At 35.7% G+C, this 24,588-nt stretch overlaps 1 protein-coding gene across 1 annotated transcript in view; it reads left to right on the top strand.

Annotated features, from left to right (window-relative positions):
• The window catches only part of PKN2 (protein kinase N2), a 131,127-nt gene extending 124,680 nt beyond the window's left edge, over positions 1–6,447 (top strand). Inside the window, exons 20-22 of the mRNA XM_026497664.4 lie at positions 3,432–3,539; positions 3,739–3,819; positions 3,905–6,447. Coding sequence (XP_026353449.1) covers positions 3,432–3,539; positions 3,739–3,819; positions 3,905–4,108 — 393 coding nt within the window. The 3' untranslated portion in view covers positions 4,109–6,447. The remainder of the gene's footprint in view (positions 1–3,431; positions 3,540–3,738; positions 3,820–3,904) is intronic.
• The last annotated feature ends 18,141 nt before the right edge of the window (positions 6,448–24,588 follow it).

Raw genomic sequence — 24,588 nt, 5'->3', positions numbered from 1 at the left:
GTCTGCCTTCGGCTCAGGGCGTGATCCCAGCATTATGGGATCAAGCCCCACATCAGGCTCCTCCGTTATGAGCCTCTTCTTCCTCTCCCACTCCCCCTGCTTGTGTTCCCTCTCTCGCTGGCTGTCTCTATCTCTGTCAAGTAAATAAATAAAATCTTTAAAAAATAAAAAAAGAAAAGAAAAGAAAACTGCTTAGAGGGGCTTGATGATCTTGGGATGCAAAAAATAAAAAAAGAGCTTGGTTCATTGCTTTGCAGTTTTCCCAGCACCAGCAGTCTTCTTTGTACATTCTAGGTGTACAGGTCTAGGAATAAATTAGTAGCTGAATAAATGATTGACCAAATTATTGAATGTCAGAAGTTTCTAAAGTTTTACTCTATATTGTCGTTTAATGACACTTGTTCCAAACAAAGGATTTTATTAGTCTATCCAAAAGACAGCCCCTTTGATATGTCAAATTGGAGTGGATACTTAGAAAAGGAGGAAAAGAAATAGCTAATTAAAATGTTTGCCATGTGCTAGGTACTATCTTATTTGCTTTATAAATATTAGCTCTGGGGCGCCTGGGTGGCTCAGGTTAAGTGTCTGCCTTCAGCTCAGGTCATGATCCCGGCATTCTGGGATTGAGCCCCACATCAGGCTCCCTGCTCTGCGGGAAGCCTGCTTCTCCCTCTCCCACTCCCCCTGCTTGTGTTCCCTCTCTTGCTGCTTTTCTGTCAAATAAATAAATAAAATCTTAATATATATATATATATATATTAGCTCATTTAGTTTTTCAACAACCTTTAATGAGCTCAGTACTAGTCTTATGCCCATTTTAAGGTATATTGATGGAGACACAAAGAAGTCACAGAGCTCTCATGTGGTGGAGCTGGGATTTTTAACTCTGGTTCTCTGGCTTCACAGCCTCTCTAAACCATTATGCTTTGCTACCTCAGGATATGGAATCTACCCAAACTTACTTCTATTCTTAAGACTAGTGATCCAGATCTGAAAATTTTTACCTGTATCTCAAAAAGCTGTTATATAGCGTTTTAGGCTGGAAAGATATTTTATCCCTAATCCACAGTGGTCTTTGCTTTCTAAGAATGCCAGAAGTACTCATAATAGTTGTTTATATAAGCTCTGACATACTTGAACTCCCCCCTTTCTTTTCAAGTAACATTTTTGTTGCTTTGTTTTTTTAAATGTATTATTCATTTATGTATGAGATGTAATTAAGTCACCAAAAATTATATGCTTGCTTAAAATTTATTCCCCATATTAGAGCTGACAGGCAAAAAATGTGAATTTATTACAAAATACTACAGAATTAAGAGCCAGTCGATTCTACCTCCTCCTATCCTGAAGTGACTGGAAAACTTGGCAGTGAACAAATGAGGAAGCTCTTGTTCTGTATTTTTTAAAAGAGCTTCTAATTGATTAACCTCCTAATTACTCTCCCTTCACAATTTTTTTTATTGCAGTATCCTTTTTCTTTAGCACCTTCGTAAGAGGACAGTTGGGAAAAGAACTAAACTTAAAAGTCATAGGTGTACTTTATAATTTTATAGCATTGGTAAAATGTTAGTAATTTTGACTGTGATAAAAGTGAGGTTTGGCTAAAGTTTATGTCTATTTCTCTATTATTATAAATAATTGAAAACTCACTGGGTATATCATGCATTTTCAAATTTGTTTTTGAGATTTGTATTTGTGTTTGTATGGGTTTTGAGGACTGGAAAGATTCCAGGAATAAACTAACGTACTAGCTCCCCTTTCCTAGTGCCAAATGAGAATTAAAATATCAGAGAAGTTTAAAGCAAACTTAGATATTGGAGTTGGACTCCTGACATCTGAAAAAACCATTGAATTCTTTTTATATCTGCTTAAAACACATTTGTTAGCATTCTGTTGTTAGTTCTGTTAGCTTATAAGCTATTTGCAGAAACAAGGAACTTTAACATCTTAATGAATATGTGGGTATATCTTCACTATTCAGGGATTTGTAGGGTGACATTTTTTTAAATACAAAGTCGATCAATGGACAAAGGTGCTTTGTATTACCACTTGAAATTCTGATTGAGAATCCTTGTGAAATAGAATTTTCCTCTCATTTGCTGCTGTCTCTATCCCAGAAAGAAATTATATTATCCCACATAGTAGATATTTCATTTATCTATTTGATTTATCTATTTTGAGTGAACAAATGAACAAACTAAGGTTTTGATAACTGAAAAGTTTGAAATTTCCTTAGATATGAGCAATAAGATTGGCAGCTCAACTTTAGGAAGTTGGGTTCTAAATTCATTTTCGTAGATTCCTCAGGTCAAAGATCCCTCTCTTTCCATTAGTACTGCTTTCTCACTGGCTCTTATTCATTAATAATTTTACAGGAAGCAAGCAGTCAAATCTAAGTCATCTCAAATTGTGAGGTAGTAAGTCTTATTTCATAGCCACATTTCAACATGGTTGAGTGTATCCCTTTGTGCATCAAATTGTTACACTGAATGTAATTTAACTACTTTTTTATGACTTAGGGTCATTACTGTCATTATAAACAACAGTTTTAATACTCTGCTTACTGAAATGCCCTAAGACTGGTTCTATATAGGGCTTAAATTAAAAATGCCTAGAAATGTGTGCTTTTAAGTTTAACTTTTGTTGACAGCTGCTGCTTAGTGTAGTCATTATACCTGCGGATCTCTCATTGTGTTTTGCTAATTAATTTGCTATTGACTGAAATTCAAAGCACATCCATATCAGATGTATTCCCACAAACTCTGTGTTTCTGTGGTTACACTTATTGCCATATTTACCCATTTCCTTCTGTCTTTCTACAAGATTGAGCTTCTTGAGGAATGTGTCCATTATCTAAATATTTTTTAGTATCTAGTAGGCACTCAAAATATTGACTGTCAGACCAAATAAATGAATAAATGAATAAAATAAAATGGAATGGAATTAAATGAAAAATGATATTACATAATATAACCAAATTTGTTATTAAGGTCTGGGAAATAAGGGGCGCCTGGGTGGCTCAGTCGTTAAGCATCTGCCTTTGGCTCAGGTCATGATCCCAGCGTTCTGGGATCGAGCCCCATATCGGGCTCCCTGCTTGGCGGGAAGCCTGCTTCTCCCTCTCCCACACTCCGTGCTTGTGTTCCCTGTCTTGCTGCCTCTCTCTGTCAAATAAATAAATAAAATCTTAAAAAAAAAAAAGGTCTGGGAAATAAAGTTGAAGAAGCTTTCAATGAGAGTATATGGTGTATCATCTGGATAATAGATCTGTTGTGTATCTTTTGTGGCTTCTTGTAGTCCTTGTTTGTTTGGTTTTTTTGGTAGTTTGGTTTGTTTTCCTCACTACCTAGTTCTTGGTTGTACTTTGGATAGGTGATAAGATTTTACAGTGTTGAAATTCATTTTGACTTACTCAAAGATATTTCTTCTAGTCTCCCTTTCCTGGTGATGATGAAGAGGAGGTTTTTGACAGTATTGTAAATGATGAAGTAAGGTATCCAAGGTTCTTATCTACAGAAGCCATATCAATAATGAGAAGGGTAAGAATTACTGGTTTATAAACAACTTAAATTTCTTACATTGAAGGACATTTCTCAATTAGAATTTTAGTAGGTGTTTTTCACTTCATAGATGTTGCATGGTTTAGACAAAAGAACATCTAAATCTTTGCAGGTTATGAGAACCTTTATCAATGAAGTCACTGCTTTATTTTAACTTTTATACTTTATGTTGTGTTAGCTATTAAGAAGAAATCCTGAGCGGCGCCTTGGAGCCGGTGAGAAAGACGCAGAGGATGTAAAAAAGCACCCATTTTTCCGGGTAAGTGTGAAAGTTTAAAATTTTTTGTGAAACTAGCAGTTAGGTGTAGGAAACTAAACTGGTCATTTTATATTTTGTAATCCAGCTAATTGATTGGAGTGCCCTCATGGACAAAAAAGTCAAGCCGCCATTTGTACCTACCATTAGAGGACGAGAAGATGTTAGTAATTTTGATGATGAATTTACCTCAGAAGCACCTATTCTGACTCCACCTCGAGAACCAAGGATACTTTCAGAAGAGGAGCAAGAAATGTTCAGAGATTTTGACTACATTGCTGATTGGTGTTAAGTTCCTAGACACTGTGAAATCAAGCAAACTGACTCACAAGAAGACCTCTTAACAATAGCAACCCTTCATTTGCTCTCTGTGCCACCAGTAGCTTCTGAGTTTTTTTTTAAACATATGAAGATTTCCTTAAAAGTACTGTTCTAAAACCTTCTTGAAAGTGGTTTCTTAATGTATTTTCAACATAAATCTGAGCACTGGAAACAGTTTCATGGAGTTTAAGTGGAATGAACATCGGCCATGAAAACCTATCACAAATGAATACTTGTGGATCAATAGTCTATTTAAAAAACAAAAACAAAAAAAACATGCTTCCACAGTCCCTAGCTATGCCTTAAATGGAAGGAAAATTAATCATTTCACTTCATTTAGCTATATTTTACAAAAAGAACAAAAGGGCTTGGGATGCTATTACTATTTACACATAGTAATTCTGTTTGAATAAGGCAAATGCTCTTATTTTTTTAATGAAATTACTGTAATATCAAAAAAATGTAGTGGTAGTTTGTGCACATTTTTGGCTTTAAAAAAACAAATTGATGTTTTATAAATTTTCTATATTTATTAGGAGAAAATTTTTATCGCCTTATCTTTACCAACCATGTAACAGCCTCATAGCTTTGCAACAGAGCTACTTGCCAAACAATTTTTTGTTTATTAAACCATGCTGAAACAAACAGGAACAGCTAAACATCAGCATTTACTTAAAATTTTAAGAATGAGGACTTCTGATTAGCCTGAACCAAGATACTGTATTACCTGTATGCATTCCCAAAGTCTAGACACTTGATATGTTCAATCATACCTTCTTCCAAAATCAGTGAACTAATTACTCTTTTTTTGATATTCATTGTACATTTATCAACCCAGTTTATCTTATTCTTATGTCTACTGTAGAAGGGAACTTTATCTGTTAAAACATAGGGATTATCATTGTATACATGCTGTGAACATGTATATGTGCAAGTTGTAATGTATTCTGTGTTGTAGGTTTATTATTTAATTTCACCACTTCATCACTTTTGTACAGTGGCCAAGCAGACACCTCAAACTCCAGCATTTACGTTAAGTGCATTTGTACATTTTAGGCCACTGGATCCAGATTTTATATTGGCAGTTACTGAGGGCAAAAGCAATATATTGTAACAGAATGTATAAATATTTTTGATAAAACAGTCTATATTTTATAAAAACTATTATAACACTAAAGCTGTACCTCAAAAGTCTCAAAAATAATTTGATCAGATACCTTTTACAACTTTTCGGAGGATCCATTTGTGGCTTTTTTGATGCTCTTATAGGAAAGTCTTTTGGCAAGCCATGATTCTTCCACTTGCCTGGAGTTTTTTGGGTTTTTTGTTGTTAGTTTTTACATTCTTTTCCTCCTATTCTATGCCTTCACTGTTTTTCCTTAGTTCAATAATAACATCTTTGATTCTGTGCTTAGCATGTTAGGGTCATTATATCTCAGGAATAGCAAGTTGTTAACTAACCGTACAGAATTAACCATTTAATCACAATGATCTCATGTCTTAAAAATTGTTCAAATTTTAATTCTATGAGAAACATAAAAGCACATTGATTTATAGAAAGTTTATAAATGTTTCAGCCTTACCTAGGGTGTGTTGGCATGTTTTTGTGTACTCTGAGAACAATTAAAATTGTTCAGAGATAATTCATATTTCCTTCCAAATTAATTATTACCCAAGAATCTTTGGGGGAAAATCTTATAGAAACAGGGAGCAATATGTTTTAAAGTTATTTTAAAATGCCAGTTAACTTCCTTGTTAAAGGACAGTAGAGGATCTTGGCTTAATTGTCTGGCTTTAATTTATACAGTGTTAACACAGCATAAAAAAAAACACTAAATACTTTTGAGGTACAGTCTGCTCACCTTTTCCTGGTTCTCAAATATGCATAGAAAGCAATGTCTAAAATAGGCTTTTAGCATTAAAAACTGACATAGCATTTTGTAACTACACAGTGTACAGAAATGTTTTTTAATTGAAGTCAATCACTAAAAAAAATTAGAGGGCAGGGTATATCACACAATTAAGCTGAAGAAAGCACTAATATTTTCTGTAGTTTTTAAAATATATATATATATATTTTAGTCAGATTTTAAAATTTTAAACTCTATAGAGTGTAAATATATTTTGCTATTACTGTATGTGTAAGTGACTGCTCAAGCACTTTGTAAGGAAATTATTAGTATATTTTAGAATGGTACACTATGCATTCAAATGAAATGTGCCTTTATGTCATTCTAAGAAAAAAGTGTTTCGCAGTCATAAATTACCACAAATGCACAAATTAAAGTTTAAATAGATTATAATTTGTAACTTTGGTTTTAAGTATTATTTCCCTTTGGAAGCTTCCTGTTGGTCAAAACATGTATTAGCTCTACTATATTCAAGATCTCAAAGACTAACTTTGCTTAGCTTTCTTGCAAGTGCTTTTTGTCCTGGTAGGGCAAAATCTGATTCAGAGCAAATTGTCCACTTCACTGGTAGTAATGGGAAAAGTTTGCAGTTTACTTCTGTAGTATCAATAGCATCTTTTACTCAGTGGATGTTATAGGATGCCTTCTGTGTGCTACACACTGAGGATATAAAGAGAAAAAAAATCAAATGAAAAACCGTGTGCATTAAAATGCAAGCACCAGTAATATATGTAGCATTCTCTTGTTTGAGGTTAACTTTATTTTAGGGCCTGACCTTTCAGAAAACAGGTAAATGAAAACAGAACGCTAGTCATTTTATAGTCATCTAATTCAAATATTGCAAATGGAATATTTTAGGAATATAAAATAATCCATGCTATCCCTATAACACAAACTGAGGTCACAATGGAAATTGTCATTATATGTTGAGTAGGTAAAAGCTGCATTATAGATTCAAATCTAACAAAATTTTTACAGGTGTTGTTGATCCTTCCCAAAGCAACTGAGGGTGAGTATGAGAAACCCAAAAGAACAAATAACAATTCATGGATCATAATCTTAATTAGAATTCTTATTTACCTTCTAGCTATCTTTTGAAATCTAATGCATCTTTGAGATACTGGCCTTATATGTATATAAATATATGTATTTGTAAACATACATATGTAAATATATACATATAGAGAGGTAAGTTTTTAAATAACTTCTATAAGTCAGAAATCTTGCGTGATTTCCACTTCTAGTATCATGACTGAGCACCTAAGACCTCCAATAAGACACATAATTTGAGGCACTGCTGGTCTCATTAAAGGTAAGAGTGGTATCCGGCAACCCCTCACCCCAAAACAGACACACTTGAGCATGAATCTGGATAAGCTGGGGCTTTAGCACCTAAAAATTAAGGAGTGTTCAAGCACAAAAATGAGCACTCAAAGGTTGGGATTAGAAGCTGAGTCCAAAGAGTAGGCCAGAGAAGTAGGAAGTTGGAGAGAGAGTAAGAGCCAGAATGGCAAGGAGCTAGCTTTGGAAATGCAGGCATTCAGAAGTGAGTTTGCCAAGGATGGATTACTATAGTAACACCAGGATAACAAACCTTGCAATAACAGTAGAACTTAAGTTTTGTGTTAAAATCCTCAAGAGGAGTGTAAGTTTTAGTTTGCAAGTCACAATTTTTCTTTTTTTTTTTTTTTAAGATTTTATTTATTTATTAGAGAGAGACAGCCAGCCAGCGAGAGAGGGAACACAAGCAGGGGGAGTAGGAGAGGAAGAAGCAGGCTCCCAGTGGAGAAGCCTGATGTGGGGCTCGATCCCAGAATGCTGGGATCACACCCTGAGCCGAAGGCAGACGCTTAACGACTGTGCCATCCAGGCGCCCCGCAAGTCACAATTTTTCTACCAGTAAAATCAAGTGCTTTCTGTAGAAAGCTTCTCCAGAATGGGAACATGGGACTTCCACAAATTAAGATCAAGTAATACACTGTTAAAGATCACCAAACACATGAGAGACAGCAAACTAACTTGAATGAGCGCTAACAAAGTAATAAATTTAGACATTCCCTCCAAAAGATTGCAGATTTTGAATTCTCAGAAACAAAATATAAAGTAGCTATGTATAAGATGTCTATATACCTAAAATTACCAGGATAAACAAGTAAAATGAAATTTTAAGGAAATTAACCTTTTTAAAATCCAAAAGTGAAAAATGTAATTGGTCAAATTTGAAACAGTGTTGGTTAACAGCAGTTGGGACAGCTGAAGAGAGAACCGGAGAACTGAATAATACATCTGAAAAATCAATCCCAAATAGATAAAAAGGTAAGGGGATGGAAAATATGAAAAGAAGGTTAAGAGATATGGAAAATTGAGTGAAGACCTGAGAGGAAAGAATGGAAGAGAGACAGTATTTGCAGAGATAATGGGCTGCAAATTCCCCAGAGATTAAAAAAATATCCAGGAAGCAGAATATTCTCAATAAAGGATAAATATAAATGTATGCATAGAACCACTGTAGTGAAAAAGTGGATCACCAAAGACAACATCTTGAAACTATCCAGAGAGAAAGGACTAAATTGTCTACAAAAAAAGACTAACAGCTGACTTCTCAATATTAACAGTGAAAGTAGTAAAATATTCTCTTTAGAACATTGGAAAACAAAATGTCAGGCTGGAATTGTGTAGAAAGTGAAATTAGTTTAAGAGCAAATGAAAGTATTTTTTAAAGGAGTGTTTACTCTCAAGGGTCCTACTCTAAAGGAAGTGCTTCAAGAAGAAGGAAGGTGATTCCAGAATGATGATCTAAGATCCAAAAAAGCTTATGAAAAAATAAAATGGTAAACACTTAGGTAAATCAAACACAACTCAATAGTTAACAGGTGACCTGTGTGTTTGCTTTAAATCAAGAAATTCCAGACAGTAAGGCAGTTGAGGTAGGGAAGATCAGAGCTGAAGTATTCTGTTGCTTTGTTGGGTGTCAAGGTATTGATTAACATTAGTTAAATGTACATCATAAAATGTCCAGGATATTCATGAAAAGAATATAGTGCATATAAATTTCAAACCAAGAGATAAAATAGTAGAAATAAGTTCAAATATACCAATAATCCCAATAAATGTAAATGGAATAATCTCACTAATTAAAAGTAGGGTAATCGATTTTAAAAAGAAAACCTAGCTTTATAACATTAACAAAAAGATACATCTAAAATATAAGTATATAGAGAAGTTGAAAGTAAAAGTATGAGGAAAAATACACAATGCAAAAACAAGTTAAAGCTATGGTAGCTCTGCTTAATATCAAAACGAATGTTAGACCCATCATGAAAAAATATCACCAAGAGTAGGGTGTTTCTACATAATGGTAAAAGATTCAATTTACCAAAAAATATGCTAATTCTAAGCATGTATATGTATTTGATAAAATAGTCTCTAAATACAGACTAAAGCAGAAATTGTTAGAGCTACTAAAAAATACTTAACATATACCCATCCAGTTGGAAGATCTCAACTTGCATTATTGGACAATAGACTTTTTTTTTTATTTTTATTTTTTAAGATTTTATTTTATTTGACAGAGACAGCCAGCGAGAGAGGGAACACAAGCAGGGGAAGTGGGAGAGGAACAAGCAGGCTCCCAGCGGAGGAGCCTGACCTGGGGCTCGATCCCAGAATGCCAGGATCACGCCCTGAGCTGAAGGCAGGTGCTTAACGACTGAGCCACCCAGGCGCCCCTGACAATAGACTTTTTAAAGAGGAAAGATACAGAATGTTTGAACAAAAACAGTAAGCTTGATCCAAAGGTTATAGAATTCTGCATCCGGCAATTAAGAGATTCCACATTCTTTTCAGAATATATGGAACATTTCTAAAAACTGAGCCATAAAACAAATCATAGAAAATTACAAAGTATAGTAATACCAATTATGATTTCTAACTGATTAGAATAGATTTTAATAAATGGGGAAAAAATGTTAAAATAACCTTTAATGGCTCAGAGAAAGAATGGTGGTCATTAAATGCAGCAAAAATGTTTCTTGCAGGGAACTTTGTAAACTAAATGTTTTTTTAGAAAAAGGAAGGTTAAAAATTTATCAAATTGCTTGGCTTCAGAAGTCAGAAAAAGAACAGAATAACTGAAAGTAAACAATAGAAAAAGCAGTATAATAGGAACAAGCCAAAACTTATTCCTTGAAAATTCTAACAAAATACACATAGCTCTGAAAATATGAAAAATGAGAGTAGGTATAAATGCTATTATAAACGAAAAAATATATATAGAAGCAAAGATTTTTGTAAGTAAAAAATACTATCAATATATGCAAATAAATATGAAAAAAGAGATAATCTGAAAAACATACTAATCCAGGAAGAAGTTAAAGAGTGAATAATCTCATCGCTTAAAGAAATAAAGCAGAAAATAAAAGTCCACAAAGAATACACTGGATCCAGATTGTTTTACAAGTGAATTCTTCCAAACTTTCAAAGAAGAAATTATTTCAAGCATATAGAAAGTTCTTGATAATGGGAAAAAGTTATAGTTCCTAACTCATTCTGTGAAGTCACTATAAGCTAGAAAACAAAATATACAAGGAGAATGTGTTACTGGCAGGTTTCACTCAAGAATACTGGTAAAAGAATACTAAACAAAATACTACCAAATCATACGCAGTGATGTATAAAAATGACACTATAAAATGGGCTTATGCTCATAATGCAAGGTTGGCTTGATGGTAGAAAATCTGTGATTGTCATTTGCCATATTAACAGATTAAAGGAGAAAAAGTTATATAGATTTAGAAAAAGCTGGTCACATTTCTGCTTTTAAAGGGGGTTGGGGGATCCTTAAACTGATAAATGGTATCTATATTAAAACAACAACAAAACTAAAATAAATACCATCATCCCATATGAGGAAACACTGAATATATCCCCTTTAAAATTGGGTAATAGGACTAAAATGCCTGTCATTACTATTACTTCTCAACATTGAACTGTGCTATTTTCAGAACTATAGGGATTAAAAGAAGGAAGCAAAATGGTTATTTGCAGATGATACAATTGTCTACCTGGAAAACTCAAAAAACTACAATTTACTGGCAATCCTAGTTTATGCAAGATGCTTGTTAATAAGATGAAAATACAGAAGCCGGTGACGTGTATACACCATCATCAAGCAATTGGAATACATAATATTTTTAAGACAACTTCTTCAAATAGCAACAAAATTAAGTTACATAGAAATCAATCTAACAAAAGATGTGCAAGACGTGTAAAAAAGTTCTTGGCTAAGAGACATTAAAGAAGATAAGTAAATATAGACAAATCCTGTGTGATGTCAGTTCTCAAAATGCTCTGCAGGTTCAATGCAACTCCAATCAGAATCCCGGCGATTTTTTGTGAAACTTCATAAGCTCATCTAAAATTTATATAGAAGAGCCAAAAATAAAGGGTAGCTAAATTTCTGAATAACAGAGGAGAGGGGATTTACCCCACCAGACACTAAGAGTTATAAAGATGTAGCGATTACTGAAGTACTGATACGTGTCACAAATGGAACAGTAGAGAGTCAAGAACAGACCCACACATATCTGAAATTTTGATATATGAAAGAAACAATATAATAAGTCAGAGAAAAAAAATGTTTCCTGAATAGAAGTAGGAAAATTGTCTATACATGTGGAAAGGGAAAAAGAAATTTAGTTTCTCATACCATACATAAATATTTCAAATGAATTAAAATGAATATCAAAAGTAAAACTTTAAAACATTAAGCATACATAGGAAAAGAGCACAAAACTGTAAGAAAAATTGGTGAATTTATCATAAAATTAGGAACTTCTTTTTACCAGAAGACCTCAGGAAGTGAAAAGACAAGGCACAAAGTGAAAGATCATTTACATCTCACATAACAGAGAAAAAATGATAGCTAATACATTAAAAATTCCTAAAAAGAAGGAAAATAATAGAAAAGTTCAAAAGATAATGAACAGACGTTTCACATGGACAGTGAACATACCCGATCTCAATAGTAATCAGAAACTACAAATCAGGACAGATAGAGTTTGCACACATTCAATTGGTAAAAATTTTAAATTCTGACAAGTGGTAGAGGTGGAGTGGAACAATGAGATTCCATATAAATTGCTGTCGAAGTATAAAGAAATACAGCCACTTGGGAAAAATAATCTGGTATTATCTTGTAAAGTTGGGCATTTACATACTTTGTTACCTAGCAATTCCACCTAAGTACTATATCCTAAAGGAATTCTTTATACATATGTACAAGAGTCATGAACAAGAATGCTCATAGCACTGTCTGTAATACCAAAAACTGGAAACAACCCAGATGCTCATTAATGGAAGAGAATGGTTTAATAAAATGCTTTATATTTTATAATATATGTGGTGTATGTTTAAACCACGAAATACTATAGAGCAATGAAAAGCAGCTATAGAGAACAATATGAAACTATGAAAGAAGCTAAAAAGAAGAAACTATGTGCATCATGATATTATTTTTAAAAGTTAAACACTAAGCCAAACCAAATATAAAGGTGATAAAACGTGTTGTTTTTTTAAGCAAGAGAATGTCAAAAATTAAAATAGTGATTATCTGATGAGGAGGCAGAAGAATATGGTAATGGTGGAATACAGTGGGGAGTTGGGGCTGAGAACTTATATTTCTAATAAGTTCTCAGGTATTACTGATGCTTCTGATCTGGGTATAAAATAAGTCTCAGTGAATTTTAAAAGATCAGATTTTTTTAAAAATCACTTTGATAATATCTACAAACCAAACACAAAACGTGTTTATGTGGAAATTGTTTTCTTGTAGCAGTTTGTTGCTAAAGCAATAAAAATGACAAGACTGAGGATTTCAGCATGCTGATTATTAAGTCATAAGGAGGCAAAGCTATTCACATAGTAAGGGAAAGTCCAGGAAATAGACAAAACTTTCCTTATTACCTATCCATTATATGTGATCTGCTTGAAAAGTACATAAATAGTCACGTTTTTCTTGCTAAAGTCAGCAAGAGAGTTAAAGTCATAAAGGGAATAATCAGACTAATGTACTAATGTTTTTAGTCATTGTTAACTCTAAAAACATGTTCCTTCTTTCGTGAAGCAGTCAGTGCCAAAAGAAATATACAGTAACAATTCAGCAGCATTTGAAGTAGTTCACGATATACAAATCTTACAGCTTAAGTTTAGTTTAATTTTGTAATCAACACACTTAAAAATTAAGCAAAGCAAGAATTGCATGTAATCGTAATTTTCTTTGAAAATTATTTAACTTACTCATTAAAGTACAGCCAATTTTGACTGGCCTCTTATCAGAATGTGGGAAGTTTGAAATTTCATTTTCCAACTAGAGGCACACATTTGCTGTTTTGTGTCTGCTAACCACAAGTTTAATGTATTTTTTACCTTCCTCAAAATCTTGTAACAAGCTTAGCTCATCACATTATGGCATACTGGATCATTTGATGCCATAGCTTGACAGTTTTCCTTTTTTAAATTTATTTTTACTGAGACATAATTGACATAACATCGTGTAAGTTTAAAATGTACAATGTTTTGATATTTATATATCGCAATATGATTACCACTGTACCACTAGCAAATACCTTGCACTTAACAAATGACTTTAAGGTCATCTGTGTTGTTCCAAATGGCAAGGTTTCCTTCTTTCTCATGGCTGAGTAATACTCCACTGTGTATAGATAGATAGATAGATACATACATAGATAGGTAGATAGATAGATTAGATATAGATATAGATATATAAATAGATATACATACTACATCTTCATCCATTGATGGACGGTTAAGATTATTTTTGTATCTTGACCGTTGTAATGTTGCAATAAGGGGTGATATATCTCTGATATCCTGTTTTCATTTCCATTGGATATGAACTTAAGTGACGAAAATCCAATCAGGTATATTTTAAAGATCTAATTGGTTTTATTAATCAATTCATGAATCAGGCAGCATTCTCAAAGTAGAGGGGAGCAATGAAGGGCTGTAGAAAAGAGAGGTTTTTAAAGGCAGGGCAAGAAAGTCCTAAACAGAAAAAAAGGATTATTTGGGGTGAGGCCCCCTTCCTTTGGGGACAGTCAGATCTTATTCAATGGGTTACCTCTTCTTTTGGGAGATGGAGAGGGCCCCTGTGACAGATCAGCTTATTGGTGCTGACCAGAATATTCCTGACTGGTTGACTAAGACTACGTTTCTGAAGGAGGTTGAAACTGCAATTAGGGTAGTTATTAAGCTCCAGTTTGGTGACTTGGCCTAGCATTAAGTATCTCCATTTGGGGCCTCTGTTTTTCTTTCCATCAGTACCCCCAGGAATGGAATGGTTAGATCATATGGTATTTCTATCTTTAATTTTTTGAGAAACTTCAACACTCTCATAATGGCTGAACCAATTTACATTCCCACCAACAGTGCACAGGGGCTCCCCTTTCTCCACATCCTTGCCAACATTTGTTATCTCTTGTCTTTATGATAGCCATTCTAGGTGTGAGTGATATCTCATTGTGGTTTTGATATGCATTTTCCTGACTAGTGATGTTGAGCATCTTTTCACATGTCTTTTGGCCATATGTTTGTCTTTAGAAAAATGTCTATTTGGTTACTCTGCCCATTTTTAATTGACTATCTAATACATGGCTTTTATATAAATAAATCTAATGTATATATTAGATATAAGTCTAATATATCTACCATATATCTAATATACGGTTTGCAAATATTTCTTCTCATTCTGTAGGTTACCTTTTATTTCTTTTGCTGCATAGAAACCTTAATTTGACATAAGCCCACTTGTTGATTTTTGATTTTGTTGTTTGTGCTTTGGTGTCATATCTAAAAACTAATTGCCCAGAGACCAACGTCAAGGAGCTTCTTCCCTACATTTTCTTCTAGAAGTTTTGCTATATCAGATCTTATGTTTTTAGTCTTTAATCCAGTTCGAGTCAATTTTTGTGAGTGGTGTAGGATAAGGGTCCAATTTCACTTTTCTGCATGTGTTTGTCCAGTTTTCTTAATACCATTTATTAAAGAGGCTCTCCCTGTTGAGTGTTCTTGGTTTCCTTTGCCAAATAGTAGTTGACCACAAGTGCACAGGTTTATTTCTGGACTCTCCATTCTGTTCCATTGGTCTTTGTGGTGTGTGTTTGTTTTTCATGCTAGTACCATACTATTTTAATTACTTACTGTAGCTTTGTAGTAGTATACAGTTGACCCTTGAACAACACCGATTTGAACTGTGTGGGCACTTAATATACAGATTTTTTTCAATAAACACAGAACAGTACTATAAATGTATTTTCTGTTATGATTTTCTTAACATTTTCTTTTCTCTGTTTTATTGTAAGAATACACTATATAATACATACAACATACAAAATATATGTTAATCAACTGTCTGCGTTATCAGCAAGGCTTCCAGCCAACAGTAAATTAGTAGTAAAGTTTGAGGGAAGTAAAATATTATGTGTGGATTTTTGACCACACAGGGGTCAGCACCCCTAACCCTGCATGGTTCAAGGGTCAGCTATAGTTTGAGATCAGAAAGAGTGACACCTCTGGTTTTGTTCATTCTCAGGATTACTTTGGCTTTTTCGGGTCTTTTGTGGTTCCATACAAATTTTAGGATTGTTTTTTCTTTTTTTTCTTTTTTCCTTTTTTTTTTCAGTGTAGGCTCAACACCCAGTGTGGGGCTTGAACTCACAACCCTGAGATCAAGAGTCGCATGCTCCACTGACTGAGCCAGCTAGGTGCCCCAAGATTGTTATTTCTGTGAAATATGCCATTGGAAATTGATAGGGATTGCATTGAATCTGTAGATGGCTTTAGGTAATGTGGACATTTTAACATCAATAATTCTTTCAATCCATGAACACAGGATATCTTTCCATTTGTATATGTCTTCCTCAATTTCTTTCATCAAAGTGTTATAGTTTTCATTGCAAAGATCTTTCGCTTCCTTTATTAAATTTGTTCCTAAATATTTTATTGTCCTTGATGCTATTGTGAATGGGATGTTTTTCCTTATTTCAGATCTTTCATTATTTATGTATAAGAAATGCAACTGATTTCTGTATGTTGATTTTATCCTGCAACCTTACTGAATTCATTGATTAGTTCCAACAGTTTTTTGGTTGAGTCCTTAGCATTTTCTTTATATAAGATCCTATTATCTGCAAATAACAATTTTACCTGTTCCTTTCCAATTTGGATGCCTTTTTTATTTCTTGCCTGATATTTTTCTCCTTCTAATTTTGATTGCTTGCTGATGTTGTTGTAGCCCTATTTCTTTATACATGGGAGACAAATACTGTCTCTGTCAAAGGAGTCAGTTTGTCCTCCAGCACTGGAACACATTGCTGTTTTTCAAATTGAGCATAGGTTTAAGTGATGGGCTTACATTTAGGAACTGTGTTGTACATCCCCCCCCCCCAAATGTGTGTGTGCATATGTTTATTGACATGTAGATATATCTCAAGTCTTTAAGTACTAGAATCACTTAGCACAGTGAGATGTACACACTGTGAAAGGCATGCAAAATGGAGGCCAGCCAAGGGACTGTAAGCTTGGCTCTCTTATGCTCACTCTGAAAGAGAGACTCATTAACAGATAGAATAATATAGATAGATAGATAGAAAGAAAGAATAGACTTAAGCAAAATGAGTTATAAACTTAGTTATCTCTCTTGTGTGCCTATGCATACCAAGTAGGTATACTTACATTTATGTAAATTAAATACTCCTTTGGTATTTTTAAGGTAATACTAATTATGTGGAATAATTTGTAAAATATCCCTTCTCCCTTCAAACAGTCAACATTGTGTATTTCCTAATCATGAACATACACAAGCAGAAAACTTCTTAGTTGGTGCATATATATGCATGTGTTCTATTGCTTTCTAAGGAGGGAGGACATACTAGGTGCAGTATCTGTGCATTCTCTGCATAACCACTGTACGTTCTTCTGGTTTCTAGATGCTCATGTACCCCAGGGCTCTGTTCTCAGCCCCTTCCCTTTTTTGTTGATACAGTCCTCTAGCCCGAAGACTTGAAATACAATTCATATGTCACTAACTCAGAAATCATATTTCTAGTCCCAAGTCTTCCAGGAAATTGAGGAATATATGTCCAGTTGCCTATGTGACTTTTTCACATTTACGCATGGATGGCCTGGAGACAGATCAAATTTAAGATGGTTAACACGGAGTGTTGACTCCCCCTTCCTACTTTTGTTCTATTACAGCTCTAGTTCAAGCTGTTACCATCTTGCCCCTAGGCCTCCTCTTAACATCTGGTCTCTCAGCTTTCACTTTGTCTACCTACAGTCTACTGCCCCATACAGCAAAGTTCTCTTTTAAAAATGCAAACCCTCCACTGATTTCTCACCCCATTCATTATAAAATGTCAATCCTTTTACCCTGGCTGCAAAAGCATGGGGTGGTTTGGGCCTTTACAAGGCATGATGTGGTCCAAACTACTTCTCAATCTTGCCTCATTTAACACTGGCCCTTTCACTCCCCTCTTGCCAAAATGACTTCCTTTTTAGGCTGTAAACACGCTAAGATCTTTCCTACCTTAGGGCCTTTTCCCTAACTGTTCTCTGTTCCTGAAATGCTGTTTCTCCTAATTCCTGCATGGCTATATTTTGACATTCAGATTTCAGCTTAAATGTCACCTCTTCAGATTGATAAGGGCTCCAATTTATTACCCTGAAAATGTACCAAAAGAATCAAACATCCATCTGTCTTTCCTGTACCATTCTATATTTCAGGGTAACCAAATAGTTGATACAAGGAGAGTTCTTTTTTTGTATAGAAGAGTCTTAGCCAATAAATGAAACAAATTCAGGATTTGGAAATTATCTTTTTGCAACTCCTATTGAAATATGAATCTTAGCAACAATGTATGAACTTTGATCCTACTTTGGAAAAAAAATATATAATTTTGAGACCAAATGAGTAGCCATGAGACTGCATATCACATGATAGTTTAGTTGGGTATGATAACTGTGGCTCTGTGGGGTTTTGGGGGGGGGGGTTGGTTGTTTAAACTCTACCCCCAGCATGAACCCAGAGATCAAGAATCACATGTTCCGTTGACTGAACCAGCCAGGCACCTCAAGGTTATATGTATTTTTGAAATTCCCTCTCAGTAGATACTGAACTCTTTATGGATGAAATGATAAGATTTCTGGAATTTGCTTTAAAATACTTTTGAAAAAAAAAAGGCAAGAGAGTAGGTAAAACAAGAATTGCATAATGTTACTAATTGACTAAGCTAGGTGATGGGTAGCAGAGGAATATTATAGTATTCTCTCTGTTTTGAGTATGTTTGAAAGTGTTCATAATAAAAAGCTTTTAAAAACATCTCAGAGAGTCCTTTTCCTATCACTTATTTAAAAGTAACTACATATTCAGTCACTATCATGTTTTAGTTTTTTGTACTTATAATAATCCAATTTTTTTCTCATTTATTTGTGTATTTGTTTCTCCATCTAGAATGAGAGCACAGGCCTTGCCTTGTTCAACACTATATCCCCAGCATGCAAAGTACTTCCAGATACTATTGGCTGGTGTATAGTATTTGCTGAACGAATGAGTTAAATGTGGAACTGAAAAAGGAGGTAATTTCAGATCAACTAAAATAGAATGATTTTATATAGCATTTAGTTGTCATATACTGCTTGCTATCTTAAATTCTGTTTATGAAAATTCAAGCCTGACCTGGGAAAAATCCAAGTAAGTTAAGGGAGGATTGAAGGATACTTATCAGGCACCTCTCATGTTCGTGAGAGTGTTTGAGTTTGTTTGATGCTATCATCAAGTGTATATTTTGGAATTATTTAATGTTGCTTTTGTTATTTAAGGTGAAAAATGTTATATGTTATCCTTATCAGTAAAATAAGAATATTCGATCATGGCCTTTTAAAAGTTGTCATTTGAGATGATACTCCATGTTGGAGACCTTTGAAATGATGCCTGTGAAGAAAAGAGCAGTCTGAATTACAGTGGGCATGACTGTCTTAAACTGGAAGATATTTCTAGCTTAGTTAATTAATAACACCTTAGATAAATTAAAACAATATAGATGTATTCTGTAATTAGTTTTGTAATTACCCATGTTGAGATGTCCAAGTCTAGAGTACAGGAAGGGAACTGGGCTGGAGATGTAAGCGTCATTGGATGGTAGTTAAAACCACAGTAGTAGATGAGGTCATCCAAGGTGGTATAGATAAAAGGACCAATCCAGGACGAAAGGGATGAGTAGAAGAGGAACACTCCACAGGGAACTGAAAGTAGGAAGGCAATGAAAAGTATAAAGTGCTATCATGAAGCCAAGGGAAGGAGTGTTTCAAAGAGGAGAAAATGGACAAAAATATCAAATATTAATCAGTTAAGATGAGGTCTAAGATGTTTCTGCCTGCTTTAGCAGTACAGATATTATCGAGACCATGATGAGAGTAGTTCTACTGATGTGTCCAGGGTTGAAATTAGCCGTCAATGTTTTATGGTGGGGAGGGGAGGGAATCTTTTAAGAAGTTAGGCTATGAATGTCAAGAAAGTGCCAGGGATTGAGAAGATTAGGACATAGAAGAGATTGCAATGTGTTCACATGTGAATAGGAAGGAGCCAGTGAAGAGGGTTGCCAACATGCTTGTAACTCCCACAGGATCCATGCAGTCTAGGCCTCTAGGGTTCATAATACCCATCTTCTCTCATCCCAGAGATGGAACTACACCCAATGACCTTAAATGCTAATCATCTTCCAGATTTTGCTAAAGTAAAACATTAATCTTTTTCTGATCAACCTTGCCCTAAATAGAATTAATCAAATCCTCATTTGTGCCCCCCACCATAACATGTAAAGACTCATCATACTTTTTTGCATTCATTTATTTTTTTAAGGATTTTATTTATTTATTTATTTATTTATTTATTTATTTATTTAGAGAGTATGCATGAGTGGGGGGAGGGGCAGAGGGCAAGAGAGAGAATCTCAAGCAGACTCCATGCTGAGCGCAGAGCCCAACTCAGGGCTTGATCTCACGACCCTGAAATCACGACCTGAGCCTAAATTAAGAGTCAGACACTTAACCAACTGAACCACTCAGGCACCCCATTGCATTTATTTATTTCTATATCTCTTTTCTCCAGACACGTTTATTCATCTTAGATGCCAAGTGCACAGCACTGTGGCTGACACCATAGGTGTTTAATAAATACTAATATAGCCTTCATTAAGTAATAACCTTCATTTTTAAAATGAAGCATTCTATGTGATAATACTGGATCTTCATAGCAATCCCATGAAAAGCACTGTAAGTATTCTCATATTTGAAATAAGGAACCAGAGGCTTGAGAGAGTTAACTTGTGCAAAGCACACATTTAGTTGGGAGAGCCAGGACTCAAACCCCGTCTGTTAGCAAGATTCATGCTCTTATGCTCCCCATACTTAACAAGTAAGTGAATGAACGGGAATAAAGGAATTCAGAAGAAAAAAATTTCCACAAGTGAACCCCTACACCTGGCAAACATAACATTCTCAGAGGATCTGATTGTTCAATAAATACTTTTTGTTTGGGGAAAAGGGGGGGGGGGACAATTATAAAACCGCAATTAGGTGTAAACTTCCAGGCTGTCAACCACGGGAGCTCCCTTATTCTTCCTTTGTAGAAAACAAAAAGGATTCACATCTGTCCTCTCTCTTTGTTCATCTGTGAACACACTGGTCCAAGAGCTTATTGGTACTAAAAGGATGGATTCTTCATGGGAAAGGAAGAGACCTTTTGCTTTTAAATGGTTGCCTACAGTGACCACACAAACCCACGTGTCCACTCCTACTCCAAACATAAAGAGCCACCAAGAGCCTGCACTACATGCTGGCCTACCTGCCACACAGCCTCTGAAAAGAAAAACTCATGGTCCCCAAGACCACCACCTGCTGGTATCATGTTTAAGCTGTCCCATGTCTGAAATAATCTGGGATTGTTTCTGGTAATGTTAGGACCTGAAATTTCCTCCAGTCATTCATTCATACTTTTATATCACAATTCAATCCTAGGATCCAGACTAGTAGAGTCAGAACTACAGATTTGAAATCACTCATTGGAATTGTCTAGTTTGGGAAGGCATGTAGAGATGAATCGAAGTGTAGGTCCTGAGCAGGTTACTGTACCTCAGTTTTCTCATCTGTAAGATGGAAGTCATGATAGTTCCTGTTCAGTGAGATGTGCTGGAACTTCCATGATAGTAACACTCTTGAATGGCCTTGCCCCCCCTACTTCCTAGGACTTGCAGAAAACAGAGCTCCCTCCAGAAAGGATCTAGTTCCAGTTATTAAACGGCTGAGAGAATCATTGGGAAGACAGAGGAAGCCGACTCCAGACTGACCTAGGAAGAACAGCCACAGTCCCACGGTTGGGCCAAGGAGTTGCTGTTGATGCCACAACATGGCAGTTGCTCGGAGACTCTGGCAGCTGCTTTACCTACAAAATACACCAACAGAGTGGATGCCGTGTGTTCTCCCGCACTGGACTCCTTTCCAAATTCAAGTGTCACGGGGGTGCATCTGATTGGTAAGAACTTGTATCTAAAATTTTAGCTTCAAAGAAATCTGGTATTTGGGGATTTTTTTCCTTTTTTGGAGGGGTGTATTTTTTGCTTCTAGCCTCCTGTTCAAGAAAGCATTCTAGAAGGAGGTTAAATGCTGGACAAGCCAATTCACACTAGTTGCCATGAAGTATAGTCATAAATTTATACTCCCCCCAAACAAACCAACTCTTTTTATTATATTCAGCGAATTTTCTTTCTTTTTTAAATGAGGTATCATTGACATATAATATTATATTTGTTTCAGGTGTACGATATGATGATTCGGCATTTATATATATTGAAAAATGATCGCCACAGTAAGTCTGATTAACCTCTGTCATCATACCTAGCTACAAAAACTTGTTTTCTTGTGATAAGAACTTTTAAGATATACTTGTCTCAGCAACTTTCAAATATGCAACGTGGTAGCATTCACTATGGCCGCCATGCTGTGCATTACATCCCCAGGACTTATTTATTTTATAACTGGGAGTTTGTAACTTTGGACCACCTTCACCCATTTTACCTACCCCATCCCTCCCCACCTCTGCAACCACCAATCTGTCCTATGAGCTTGTTTTGTTTTGTTTTTCAGATTCCACATATAATTGAGATCATACAGCATTTGTCTTTCTCTGACTTATTTCACTTAACACAACACTCTCAAGGTCCATCCATGTTGTCACAAATGGCATTATTTCCTTCTTTTTATGACTGAATAATATTCCATTTTGTATGTGTGTATATTCCATTGCATATATTTTTTTCTTTATCCATTCATCCATTGATGGACGCTGAAGTTGCTTCCATTTATTGGCTATTGTAAATAGTGCTGAAATCAACACGGGGTGCAGATCTCTTGTTTTTGTTTTCTTCAGATAAATACCCAGAAGTAGAATTGCTGGATTATATGATAGTCCCATTTTTAATTTTTTGAGGAACCTCCATACTGTTTTCCATAGTGACTTCACCAGTTTGCATTCCCACCAACAGTGCACGACGATTCCCTTTTCTCCACATCTTTGCCAACACTTGTTATTCGGCTTTTCCGCAGTTACCATTCTAATAGATATAAGGTGATTATGTCATTGTGGTTTTGATTTGCATCTCCCGGAGGATGAGTGATGTTGAGCATTTTTTTCATGTTCTTAGTGGCCATCTGTTTGTCTTCTTCAGAAAAAATGTCTATTTGGGTCCTCTGTGCATTTTTTGATTGAGTTGTTTGAGTTCATTATATGTTTGGATATTAATTCCTTTTCAGATATATGGTTTGCAAATATTTTCTCCCATTTAGTAGGTTGCCGTTTTGTTGAGTTTCCTTTGCTGTTCAGAGCTTCTTAGTTTGCTGTAGTCTCCACTTGCTTATTTTTGCTTTTGTTGCCTTTGCTTTTGGTGTCAAATCCAAAAAAATAATTGCCCAGACTAATGTCAAGGAGCTCACCATCTATGTTTTCTTCTAGGAGTTTTATGGTTTCAGGTCGTACATTCAAGTCTTTATAATCCATGTTGAGTTAATTTTTGTGTATGATGTAAGATAGTGGTCTAGTTTTATTTTTGTCTGTAACCGTCCAGTTCTCCCAACACCATTTACTGAAAAAACTGTCCTTTCCCCATTGTGTATTCTTGGCTCCTTTGTCATAAAATGATTGATATATATGCGTGACATATATGCATGCATTTATTTCTGGGCTCTCTGTTCCATTGATCTTTGTGCCTGTTTTTATGCTGAAACCATACTGTTTTGATTACTGTAGCTTTGTAATGCAGGTTAAAATCAGGGAGTGTGATACCTTCACCTTTGTTCTTCTTTCTCAAGATTGCTTCAGTTTGAGTCTTTTGTGGTTCCACACAAATTTTAGGATTGTTTGTCCTATTTCTGTGAACAGCCAATTTCAAAGGGAAACTTAAGATTCAAAGACTTTTCTTCACAGATAAGTTTTATGCTATCAAAAGTATTAAAAAAAAATTGCTGCTTTGTCCAAATAGGGAGTACTCAGCCTCGTTATATGTTGCCTGACCAGCATTAGAAATGAAGGTCTGATGTTGAGAGAGATCACTAGCAGGGAGGAAGGGCAGAGAGAGAAGCAGACCCCCACAGAGCAGGGAGCCTGATGCGGGAGTCGATCCCAGGACCCTGGGATCGTGACCCGAGCCGAAGGCAGACGCTTCACCGACCGGGCCACCCAGGCGCCCGAATGCAGCCCTTCTGAGGAGATGAAACTTGACTGTGGCTGGAGTGTAGGGATAAACTGCAGGGGAGTAGGTGGTACAGGTGAGGAAGGAGAGGGTCCTGCGCCCAGGACTTGTAGGCACCATCCCGAAAGGATGATCGATCGCAAGAGCAGATCTAAGTTGTGTGGGGCCAGAAGTATATACAATTCTGGGGCCCTCTTTAAGATTTGTATTTATGATTTGATTTGTATTTATGGCTGCAGAAGTTAAGTTCAGAACGCTGGAAGAGGCCTGTGCCAGTGCACCTCAAGTTTTATTAGCTTCCTGATAAATCGTCTCTGCCTCCCAGCCATTGAAGCATCTTCAGCTGCCAGAGGTATGATGAGATTTGCCACATGGAGAATGGCGGGGGGGTGGGGGGGACAGACTGAAGGCAGGAGCGCTGGCCGGGAGCCGCCTCAGCAGCTGTGGGAGGTGATGGAGGCCCAAAGTAGCCTGTGGTCGGTAGGAGAGAGAAGAGTAGATGAAGCAGCACCATTCAGGTGGTAGAGACACAGGACCGGGACCGACTACATGTGGCCCGTAAGGGGCCGCATACCAGCCGCATCCCAGGCATCTCTCCCCACCAATGTGATTTCCACTTAGCCGCCAACAGCCTTTTCCAAGTAAAAAAGGCTTTTTTGCCCACCTTGTGCCCTGTTCTTTCCACACGTATGGAATGCGCGTTTCCTCCTCTCGGACGCCCG

Source organism: Ursus arctos, unplaced genomic scaffold, assembly GCF_023065955.2.
Source record: "Ursus arctos isolate Adak ecotype North America unplaced genomic scaffold, UrsArc2.0 scaffold_12, whole genome shotgun sequence".
In the NCBI taxonomy this organism is placed as follows: Eukaryota; Metazoa; Chordata; class Mammalia; order Carnivora; family Ursidae; genus Ursus; species Ursus arctos.
This window is presented reverse-complemented; position numbering and strand designations above follow the sequence as displayed.